The sequence below is a fragment of the Phoenix dactylifera genome, unplaced genomic scaffold (genome assembly GCF_009389715.1).
Source record: "Phoenix dactylifera cultivar Barhee BC4 unplaced genomic scaffold, palm_55x_up_171113_PBpolish2nd_filt_p 000352F, whole genome shotgun sequence".
Lineage (NCBI taxonomy): Eukaryota > Viridiplantae > Streptophyta > Magnoliopsida > Arecales > Arecaceae > Phoenix > Phoenix dactylifera.
This window is the reverse complement of record NW_024067810.1, coordinates 46,928-59,406: the sequence shown is the minus strand read 5'-3', so window position 1 is coordinate 59,406 and position 12,479 is coordinate 46,928. Positions and strand designations below refer to the sequence as shown.

The 12,479-nt window shown below is 38.0% G+C and overlaps 1 protein-coding gene across 1 annotated transcript; it reads left to right on the top strand.

The window, feature by feature from the left end:
- Positions 1-9,509: 9,509 nt before the first annotated feature.
- On the top strand, positions 9,510-10,409 carry LOC120105731. Its single transcript, XM_039118439.1, has one exon. It carries the CDS (start codon positions 9,510-9,512, stop codon positions 10,407-10,409), a length of 900 nt encoding a protein of 299 aa, XP_038974367.1.
- The last annotated feature ends 2,070 nt before the right edge of the window (positions 10,410-12,479 follow it).

Below are 12,479 nucleotides of genomic sequence, written 5' to 3'. Positions count from 1 at the left end.
TGAGCTTATAAAGTTGGGTCCATAGGAGTGGCAGCTCCAACTACCACTCTTGGCCCGTGACAGCTACCACCTTCGCTCACCTTCCTCTCCTTCTCACACACACAGTCTCATAGTATTTGTGAGGTTTTCCTGCGCCATGCGTGGAAGAAGAGGGGACTGATCTGATGTCATTAAAGTTGTGTGCACTCGCATTCCTGCCCTATTTCCACACCTAAGATCACGAGAATGGACGGTGATGAGCAGAGTGAGGGGGGAGTGATGGAAGGGAAGAGAAAGTTTGGTGGAGAGAGTTTAGTGTGACACCTGACGCACGCTCTCACCGGATGGTCAACGTTATGTTGGTCCGTTTGCTCGCAATGGGATTCCACGTCCCTCCATGGACCTGGCCGTGAAAAAAACCCCCCTTTTACCGGATCTTTAACGGCGGCTCAAGAGGAAATCCTTTCAAGTTCTAATCCCCCACTGTAAAAAGAAGCTACTATAAAAAAAAAATGCCGAGTTTTTTCTTTCTCTATATAAAATTTGGTCAGCTTGTTCTAAAGCTACGGCCTAACTTAGCTTATAATTTTATAATTTTGCTAGATGTACTAGCTCAATTCACGAATTTTATAGAATTTTCTACTTAATTATCCAAATAGTCCCTAAAATAACCAACACGCCCTTCCCCACCTATCTACTTGAGGCAAAAATTTCTAACACTCCGCTCTCTGCTCCTCTTTTTCTCTCTATTTTTCTTTACTGTCCCTTCTTTTGAATGTTATACTTGCTGTAAGAGAGAGTGAGTATTTTATTTTGCATCTTCCTTGGATGCTATCCTCTCCACAACTTTGAATGATGGTGGTGGTGGTGATCGACTTCAACAGATGATATGTTGAAATGCTGGTCCGGGTCCCTTTATTCCTCTCAATACCATTTATTGTTTTTATGTTGACTTTTTTTTTTTTAAAAGATGGTACTTAGAAAATTGTTTCTAACTTTAATCGGTTTTCGTAGAGAGAATTTGCAAGTAAAACATCATTCCTTCCTATCTTGAAATGGTTAATGACTTCAAAAAATATAAACAATTTGATATTCATGACTTGTGCTCGTATGGTAATAAAGTTCATATAATTTTTATCTCACAAGACACAACCTTAATTAGATTTATACTCTGATAGTGGAGAGGTGAAAGTATCGATCTCTTGCAATGATAAATATTAAATTCTACATTCCAAACAATAATATAAGGCTTGTTACTTTTATAGTCGATGAAGATGTTTGTATTCTTTCTTTTTTTTTTTTTTGCTGAAATAGAAGTATCATACATAACGTGTACAGATAATGTTCGTATTGTTTTAATAATCTATCTTAAGTTAATAATCATAGTGCATACAATTTTAGATTATAATATGTTATTTGGAAATTATCTTATACACAAATATATATGTTTGCTAGCATAATAAAGGGTTTTCTTTTCCTTTTAATAGAGATATGCTTTTTTGTGAATTTGATTGTTTTATACATTTTTCAGGGTGCAAAAATGTTTACAAGGACTTGCTCAGGTTGGTCAAAACCAAATACTCGCATGCTTGAAATCTTCTCAAAATTGAAAAAATTGAATTTGATGAAAATACTTTCTAGGTAGTTAATATATTAGCTAATAGTAAACTATACATCAATACATACACAAATATGTGCACACAAGATTCAAATGGTGGTAGCGGCAGCAGTGGTGGTAGATATAGTGGTAGTTGAGGAGATAGTATTGGTGGTGATGTTCAAAAAAAAAAAATTCTTATTTTTAAAAATATTAAAAATAAGGATTTCTTACTTTAATTTTGTTAGAAGTAATGAAAGTGACTTTCAATGAGCAAAAATAAAAAGAGAATATCAAATATATTTTTTTGACTCGATTTGCATAATTTTGTTTTTTAAAATAAAAAAAATAAGAATTTAAATGATGCCAAACAGGCTTAAATATTTCATTACCATTATTTGAACTTTGATTAAATGTAAAACCCCTCTCCCTACCTAAAGAAAAGGAAAGAAAATATGCACACAGTCATTGTTTCAAATATTGTGTTCTCCAATTGTTTACCCAGTAATCTTAAGTGTGAAGATTTAAATTAGCAGTTTAGAGTATCTAGACAGCTAAATAAAGTTTCTAGGATCTGCCATCTCGAAGGTGTTATTATTCATATATGGAATCGTTTTGCACCATTTTTGAATAGAGGCCTGAAGCAGATGTATGCTGAATATTTTCTTTTTAGTCTAGGCTGTAAGCAGGAATGAGAAGAGATGTAGTGTCTCTCTCCTTGTTGGGCTTGCTGCAATGGGAAACTTTAAACATGTAGGAGAAAAAAAAATTATAGATCTTGTGGTCATATATGAGATGGGATCTGATAAGCATGAACCAGGAAAACCATATATAGTTTGGTGGATTTTCTCTAGCTAAATCCTGGTTATTTTTACCTTCGCAACTGTATCGAAAATTTTTCCTTCTTGTAAATTTCAATTTTGCTTGCATGAAACAGCTTAGAACACATTGCAATTTTGCTTGTATGATACATCTTAAACCTCCCCTACCATCGATCGATCGTGATTTGCAGAATGAAATTCAAGGCAAGTTGCTATTTTACGAGACGCTAGCAGGTAGTCAGATTAGGGAATGAAAGTAATGGATTGTTTGGAGGCAAGTGGATAGGAGGCAGGAAGAGGATGTCCTCATTGATTTTGCTAGTATACACCTCAAATTTTGTTCTTGGAATCAAATTGGATAGCTTTGAATCTGTGATTTGAGGTTTTCTTTATATTAAATTTATTTCATTTTTAATGGTTTTCTTACAGACTGCTCATTGTCACTTTAAGACTGCATCATGTCATTGGGGACGATCGATCGAAAGCAAGAAAATCTTTATTTTTTTTTAATGAAGAAAGCAAGAAAATCTTGTGTATCCATTTGTTATGTAGTTTACTGTTGGTTTTAAAGAAACTTTCAATTTATTCAATTGTTTGCTTGTACACTAGACTGCAATTCTATCAAACTTCTAAGGTTACAGGCCCTTTATTGGAGTCTGCAAGCAGAATGGTCATGGTCATGAACTCCTGATCCCATCCTACCATCATTAGAGTGATGCATCCGGTCATTTGTTGATCAACCTGTAGAATTGTGCTCAAATGAAAGCCCTGTGCAAGAGCAGCTATGAATGAGTATAGGAATGCAGTTCAGAGTAAATCTATTTGTTTTGCTTCAGCAACCTCTACATTTATTTTTCATGGCAAGGCCTTGCTGATGAAGATTGATGCAGATTAAACCAAACGATACATTATATGCTTTAGCAGTATTGCATCTTTCATGTTTGATTTTAGCTGTTCTTGAAATATAGTTTATAATATTGTATTATTCCTTGTAAAGAGAAGGCACACTGCTATGGTTTTGAATTTTGAACTCACAAATAATTTCTATTCATACTTTGTATATTTATACAATCAAAGAAGCATAATTTTAGGCGTATAAAATATGTAACTGAAAAGAAAATTTACAACACAATAAATGATAATATTTACAAAAATAAAAAACTGATCCTAGAATCATGGGAGCCACAAAAATCTGGCAGTGTTTATTGCGGTAGCTGGACTTGAGTTGTCACTTGCTTGATTGATCCTAGAATCATCGGAGGCACAAAAAATCTGACAGTGTTTATTGCGGTAGCTGGACTTGAGTTGTCACTTGTTTGACTGATCCTAGAATCATCGGAGGCACAAAAAATCTGGCAGTGTTTATTGCGGTAGCTGGACTTGAGTTGTCACTTGCTTGATTAATCCTAGAAGCATAGGAGGCACAAAAAATCTAGCAGTGTTTATTGCGGTAGCTGGACTTGAGTTGTCACTTGCTTGTTTTCTTCATTTTCCTTGATACGCCCCCGCAAGAACGGGCTACCATCGGATAGGCCGATCTTGTCTCTTAGATAATCTGTCCTTTGTCTCGAAAGCGGCTTGGCGAGTAAATATGCGAGCTGGTCATTGGTGTGCACATACCGAACATTAATAATTTTTTTCTCAACCAAATCTCGCACAAAATAAATGTCTATTTGGATGTGTTTCATCCTTGAATGCTGGACAGGATTAAAGCTTAGCTGTGTTGCTCCCAAATTATCACACAAGAGTATAGGTGGTTGTGATAATGAGAACTTCAGTTCTTGGAATAGAGATAGCAGCCACATGGACTCTGCTGCTGCTGTTGCTAAGGCCCTATACTCAGCTTCCGTTGATACACGTTGCTTTTTGGAACTCCATGAAATGGGTGCGTCAAGGAAGATGAGATATTCTATCATCCAAATTGCCGGCCCAATCAGCATCCGAGAAACACGTGAGTGCTGGGCTTGATGTTTTTGTTATATTGATGCCGTGAAAAATAGTGTTCTTCAAGTTACGCAGCAGTCTTTTAGTGGCTGTCCAGTGACAGTGAGTTTGTGTGGGACAATGCATAAATTGTGAGAGTCTATGTCACGCCTCGAGACTGAGCCCGAAGCGCGGCAGATGCCGCACGCCTACGCGGCGGGCCTCACGGGCGCGCAAGGCAGCTGATCATATCAATGATATCACACATGCCTAAAATTTAGCATTATATATATACATAAAATTTTACAAAGTTTCCAAAATTTGCATATATCAATATAATTCAAATATTTTAGTTAAACTAACCAAAATTCTAATTTTAGCAAAAACTTTTAAAATCTATCGTACTCTCCAATTCCGTGCGATCAAGCTTCTGGATCTGAAAAATAAATAAAATAGAATAATGAGCTACACTAGCCCAGTAAGCAACATAATACCCCAGAGTGGGGTCAAAGCATATCAGATAATTAATCAAAACGCAAAATAATGACTAGAAATTAAATCACAGATAAGCACATTTTTTTTCTTTCAAAAGTCATCATCATTTTCACAAAAACTCTAATACGGAAATCCCAGCATATGTAGGCTCCATGAACCCAGTGGCATGGGTCGCACAAAGTGCCAAACACCACTATTATTATACACCGGTGGTACGGTGTCCAAATACCACTATTATTAAACACCGGTGGTACGATGTCCAAACACCACTATTCTAATCACCGGTGGTACGGTGTCGAAACCGGTCTCTCACAGATACAAGTCGACAGGGCCAACGAATAATCCCCATGGCGGGGCCAGATTATAGCCATGCTGAGAATACATACATGTTTACAAAATAGATTTTTCATTATTTGCCCAGTTACATTTTTCAGATTTCATAACACGTAACATAAATTTTAAATGATATTTAACATGCATGACCCATTTTACAAGGTACAAAATATATTTCAAGATTCAATCACTAATAATTATTTTATCAAATTCTTTGGAAAATACACTTTGAGGTATTAAATTACTTACCTTTCCTTGCCTAAATTCCACTTCAAACCAACAGATCAAGTGCACCTGTTTAGATATAATATATTTTTTTGTTAATTTCAGGATGAAGCAAAATCTAAAATACTATTGGACACAGCCCAACAGGGCTCCACACGACTAAACTGAGTCCAAGTTGGACCTATAAATGGGTATGGCCCAAATAGGATCCAACTGTAATAACCCCAAAATTTTTTTTTTATATAAAAAAGGGATAGAATAGTCCTTTAAAATTTATATAAGGGGTAAAATTGGAAGGAATCAAAAGTTAATGGCATAATAGTAGATGCGTTGAAGTGTTAGGGGCAAAATGGGAAGGAATCAAAAGATAATGGCATGATTGCAGATATATCGAAGTGGCAAGGGCAAATGGGGATTTGATTTTGTTTGATGTGACTTAATTGGTGGGTTGAGCGTGCTGTCGGTGGAATGAAACCGAGAAGGAGGGGAGGGGGTCTCAGGCGGTAGAAACACAGAGAAGGAAAAGGAGAGAAGAAGAGAAGGAAAAGGAGAGAAAGAAGAGAAGAAAAAGAAGAAAAAGAAGAAGAAGAAAAAGAGAAGAAAAGAGAGAAGAAGAGAAGAAGAGGGAGAGTCCAAAAGAAGAAAAAGAAGAGAAGGGAAGGAGGGATCCCGGTTGTGTGCCGGCGGAAACAAAAAAGGGAAGTGTCGGTTTTCTTTTCCTCTACACAAGGACCCAAGTTTCACAAGAAGAAAAAGGTAAATACCCATCCCTACCTAGTATTCTAAAGAATTAATGCTATAGAAAGGGTAGATGATAGTTGTAAAGGGTGTTAAAAGGGGAAGAATCGGATTTCGACAAATTTTTCCGGCACTACGGAAAAATCGTGTCAAAGTCCCAACTTTGGCGAATTATTTAGGGGGTCAAACGGCCTCCGATAGTGATGCATGTTACCTTTTTGGAATTTCCTATGAGTGTAGAATGTTAGGTAAAAATTTCATCAAATTTGGAGTCTGGAAAGTGGATCAAACCCGGGATGAAGTAACCGGCTGTCGGTCCGGGTTACTGTTTATCCGGGTGGAAAATAAGGGATTTCATGCTATAATAGAGTATTAAGCCTAGATCAAGCTAAAAGGGACCTTGTACTCATGCAAGGGAATCCCTAGTATACATAAATGATGAGTTAATTAATAGAAAAAGAAAAAAAGAAAGAAAAGAAAAGATTTAGGGAACGGGGGAGTTGAATCAATTAAAGTTTCCTATATTATAATTGGCACGTAGATTATAGCCCTTGATACAGGACTAAATGTATTATAAATGCATGTCACAGTTGGGCAAGAAGTTAGGGAGCAAGAAGAAGAAGCCCCTACGGCCTACCATAAAGTTTTGGAGGCGTATCAGGGCTGTGCCAAATTGACAGGTGAGTGGGAGTCATGTACTTTGCACCATGAGCATCCTTAATTCATTTTCATGAATACCGCCAAGTGTGAATTGATTCCACCTGTGCATATTGATTGATATTATAGTAGATTCCTCTATAATCTTGTTTTTCCATACTTGATTATCTTGTGCACGCATTTGAGGGAACATTGAGAGGAATTACAAGGGGCGGAAAAGTAGTCAAATTGGATTTGAATTGTGAAATGATTTCTTTTGTAAATTGATTTCATTTCCTTTATTTCAAAGACTTGTGAGTGGTAGCCTTGATTATACTCTTTTATGAGTAGTTAAATTGGATCTGAATTGTGAAATAATTTTTTTTGTAAATTGATTTCATTTCCTCTATTTCAAAGACTTGTGAGTGGTAGCCTTGATTATACTCTTTTATGAGTAGTTAAATTGGATCTGAATTGTGAAATGATTTCTTTTGTAAATTGATTTCATTTCCTCTATTTCAAAGACTTGTAAGTGGTAGCCTTGATTATACTCCTTTATGAGTAATTAAATTGGATCTGAATTGTAAAATGACTTCTTTTGTAAATTAATTTTATTTCCTCTATTTCAAAGATTTGTAGAGCCCATTTCAGTGGTATATTGAGTTTCATTGCACACCCTTGACCCCTCACTCCCAACCCTGATGTTAGTTTATGATTGGGTCGGAGTCGAGTGAGTGGTAGTCTTAATTATGCTCCTTTTAGTAGAGTATTGGAAGGGTGCATTATGACATTCATGCATGGCTTAGCAGTATCTGCAGGACACCTATAGTCGATGGGGTTGAACATCGGCCTTTGTGCACATAGTAGCCTTCTGGGTGGGCGGAGCCCAGTCCCTTCCTAGGGGGGACACGGCCCTAGGCGTAGGATTGGCCAGTCCTACGACTTATATTCTGCTTGCCGCCGGACATAGTAAGACCCCGCGAGGTGCAGTATGGCTTTCCGTGGATGTAGAATTCCCGCGAGGTACCGTTTAGTATATAGATGTGAGATGGATTTCTGTTCTGGATACTGGCTTGCATTTATATTATCAGTATGGTGTCTTATTCTGCATATGCATGTGATAGTGGGGAGTTGTTGCTGGTTTGCCTGGGGCGTAAAACCCACCTCCCGATAGCTATCTAGCATTTATATTATTGGTATGGTGTCTTATCCTGCATATGCATGTGACAGTAGGGAGTTGTTGCTGGTTCGCCTGGGGCGTAAAATCCACCTCCCAATAGCTATCTTGTTGATGATTCAGCATATTGACGCCTGATTTGTATGTTCCATCATTATGATCTGTTGAGCATATTCATGAGTAGTGTATATGTTTACTCGATTATTCCATATATGCTTCAGATGAGTTGATTGTGATTGTGGTGATATTGATGATTTACTCCATATTCTTTATGTTGAGTTCATGTTCATCTTGTTATTGATTTTGAGATTTCACCTCGAGCCATGATTATATCTTATCTCATATGCATAGTACTCTCGACTCCACTCACTGAGTATTTATATACTCACTCCCCAGTTTGGTGTTTTTGATTGCAGGGCAGGTATTGTATAGAGAAGAGCAGGGTTAGAGATTGCCTGCTAGCTGTGCCGCTCCATAGTATGGTATAGTATAATGTAGATAGATGTTTATACCTTTTGGTGTATTATAAACCTTCTATTGTATATAGTGCATAGTTACAGTCATAGATCCTGTTGTGGATATGGATTTGACCATGGATGGATTGGGAAGCAGGTATATATATATATGTGTGCAGATCAGTTGTGTGCCTGTGATAATGTATTGCTATATATTGTCCAGGTTTATTATGTGACAGATTATGTGATTGCTGCTCTGACAGGTAGTGTGTTGTATGTATTGAGATAATCCTGACAGGTCACTATAGGAAAAGTGATCATTTTGTGCATGTATCATGCCAAATTATTTCAAGATCTATTGATGATTGATAGGTAGTAGGGTTCTACGCGGTGGCTGGTGGCCTTATGCCTACCCGCACTCTAGGACCGTCGCGGCGGCCCGCCGGGAACGGGGCGGGGGTCGTGACAAGAAGTGGTATCAGAGCAAAGGTTTAGAAGAGTCCTGTCAGAGCAATAGGGTGAGTCAGGATTAAGTATAGGATTATACTATGGAGCATAGGGTTTTTCTATATGTTATTTTATGAGTCATATACGATTCTGTAAAATATATTTGGGGATGAGACTTAAGAGTTCTTTTTGGCTCTACTTGAGACAAAATTGTATATCATTCAGTTTACAATCAAGATTTATATTTTGACAGAAAGTCAATTAATAAATTCGGAGGATATTGATCAGAGTTGTGTAGTGAAAGTATAGTGGATCGAATCAATTTAAATTGGTCAAAAATATTGACTGTGATGGGAGACTAGATTTTTCAATAATGAAGATTTGTGTTAATAAGAGAAGGTGAATATTGTAGATTCTCAGATTTATTATGATATGACTATGTGATCTCTTTGATGGTTTTTGCTATTTTACTATGTTAAGAGATAATTTATGTAAACTCATCATAAATTCTTGACTGCTAGGTAGCCGTAAGCAACATGGAGGATGAAAGAGAAATAAGGGCACCTTCTCCGGACCCTGATAGCCAATCAATTTCACAAACTACTCCACACTCCATAGCAACCTAGGCAGATTTAGCAGGAGTGTACCAGTTAATAGCACAACTGCTTGAGCAACAGCAGCAGATGCAGTTAGCTGCCCAACCTATACAGCCGATAGAATCCTATTACGAGAGGTTCCGTAGGCTGAATCCACCGATGTTTAATGGTGGGTCCGATCCCATGATAGCTGAGGCCTGGATCCGGGAACTGGAGAAGATGTATGAGTTACTTCAATTTTCCGAGGAGGTAAAAGTCAAACTAGCTATCTCCATGCTAAGGGGGAGTGCTGACTCTTGGTGGACTGCTATGGAGACAGCATATGAGGTCAACGGGGTGGCCTGGGGGGATTTTAACAGAGTATTTTATGCTAAGTACTTTTCGGACTCAGTTAGGCAAATGAAGCAGAATGAGTTTTTATCGCTGACTCAGTCCGAGCATATGACTGTCTTGGATTACGTCAATAAGTTCGATGAGCTGGGTCGATTCTGCCCCCAGTTCATGGAGGATGATATGAGTAGAGCCAACCGGTTCGAACAAGGGCTTAGACATGAGATCAGGTCCCGGACATCTTCTCAGTTAATTACCAGCTATATGGATATTTTGGACAGAGCCTTGAGAGTAGAGGCTGAATTGAAAAGATCTGATAGAGAAAGGGCTGACCTGATGAGATCCAGATCAGATAGAAGTCAGAGTGGCAGGCCATGGGATCTCAGGGGCACTCCAATTCAAGAGAAGCCCAGGGTTCGCAATTACTCTAGCAGATCCCATAGTGGAATCATCAATATCACCATAGCAGATCCCAGAGCCCGCACTTACTCTAGCAGATCCCATAGTGGGCCCTATATGAGGAGAGCGAGGGCATGTTATAGTTGTGGGCGGACTGGACACCTGGCACGTGATTGCCCATACAAGAGGAGGAATGAGCTTAGACCTCCGGTACCTGGTGACCAGAGGCCAAGAAACAATGCTCGAGTTTTGCACTGACCTACCAAAATGCCAGTGCCAATGACTGGGTGGTGACAGGTATATTACAAGTCAGCTTGGTTGATCCCTCTATTTTGTTCGATTTTGGCACTATGCATTCCTTTATTTCAGTTAGTTTATCTAGATAACTACACTGCATACTTGAGGAACTAGAAGAATCACTGTGTGTTCCTACACCCCTATAGAAAACAGTAATTGTTGATATTAGTGCAAGAATTGCATAATTCAAATAGGGGTAGGAGAGTTAGTGACAAATCTTATATAACTTGACATGCAAGATTTTGACATCATTTTGGGAATAGCTTGGAGGTCTCAGTACCACACTCATATTGACTGCTAGAGTAAAAGAGTGATATTCTAGATACCTGAAGAACCAGGGTTCTTCTTTCAAAGCGATGCACCCATGTAATGTAATTCATCATAACATTAATTTCTGCCCTGAAAGCTAGGAAGGCATTAGAAAAGGAGTATAAGACTTATTTAGTCTGTGTAATGGATACCTAAAAGGAGACCAAATTAGAGGATATTCCAGTAATGAATGAACACCCTGATGTTTTTCCAGAAGATCTTCCTGGTTTGCCACCAGAGAGAGAGATTGAATTTGCAATTGATTTGATTCCCAATACCATACCAATCTTCAAAAACCCCCTATAGAATGGCTCCAACTGAAATAAAAGAATTAAAGGAAAAGTTGCAAGAATCACTTGATAAAGGCTTCATTCGACTTAGTGTGTCATCTTAGGGAACTCTAGTATTGTTTGTAAAGAAGGAAGATGGAAGTTTGAGGTTATGTATTGGTTATCAAGGATTGGACAAGGTAACAATACAGAACAAATATCTTCGGCCCTGTATTAATGAATCTTGTAAGGTGTATACTGATCATAAGAGTTTAAAATACCTTCTTACCTAGAAGCTACTCAATATGAGACAGGAAAGATGATTGGAATTGATAAAAATCATGCCTTGTCTATACACTACTCTCCGAAAAAAACTAATGTTGAGGTAGATACACCGAGTTGAAAAACTTCTGATAGTATTGCTGCTCTACTCACATTCGAGAAAAGCTAATGTTGTGGTAGATACACTGATCAGAAAAGGTGTTAGTGATACAAAAAAGGTTGAGGACAGTGTTTAGTAGGCAGAAGAGCTACGCAGATGTCAGAAGGAGAGATGTGCAGTTTGGCACGGGAAATCATGTGTTCCTAAAGATCTCTCCTATGAAAGGAATAATGAGGTTTGGAAAGAGAGGCAAGCTTAGTCCTAGATACATTGGCCCCTTTGAGATATTAGACAAGGTTGGCACTGTATCTTACAGATTAGCACTGCCTCCAAACCTCAGTCATGTGCATTCAGTATTTCATATATCTATGCTCCGGAAATATGTGCCAAACCCATCCCATGTGCTGTCAGTGCAAGAAGTTACAGTAGAGGGAGACCTTTCTTATGAAGAGCTTCCTGTAGCTATCCTTGATACTCAGACCAAGAAGCTAAAAAAAATAAGAAAATATGTATGATAAAGGTCCAATGGCACCGGCACAATGTTGAAGAATGCACTTGAGAGTCGGAGCAAAGTATGAAGAGCAAATACCCTCACCTCTTTGAGTAATCAGATAATTTACCCTTTTAAATTCGAGAACGAATTTTATATAAGGGGGGAGGATGTAATAACCCCAAATTTTTTTTTAATATAAAAAAGGGATAGAATGGTCCTTTAAAATTGATATAAGGGGTAAAATTGGAAGGAATCAAAAGTTAATGGCATAATAGTAGATGCGTTGAAGTGTTAGGAGCAAAATGGAAAGGAATCAAAAGATAATGGCATAATTGCAGATATATCGAAGTGGCAAGGGCAAAATGGGGATTTGATTTTGTTTGATGTGACTTAATTGGTGGGTTGAGTGTGCTGTCGGTGGAATGAAACCGAGAAGGAGGGGAGGGGGTCTCAGGCGGTAGAAACACAGAGAAGGAAAAGGAGAGAAGAAGAGAAGGAAAAGGAGAGAAAAAGAGAAGAATAGAAGAAAAAGAAGAAGAAGAAAAAGAGAAGAAAAGAGAGAAGAAGAGAAGAAGAGG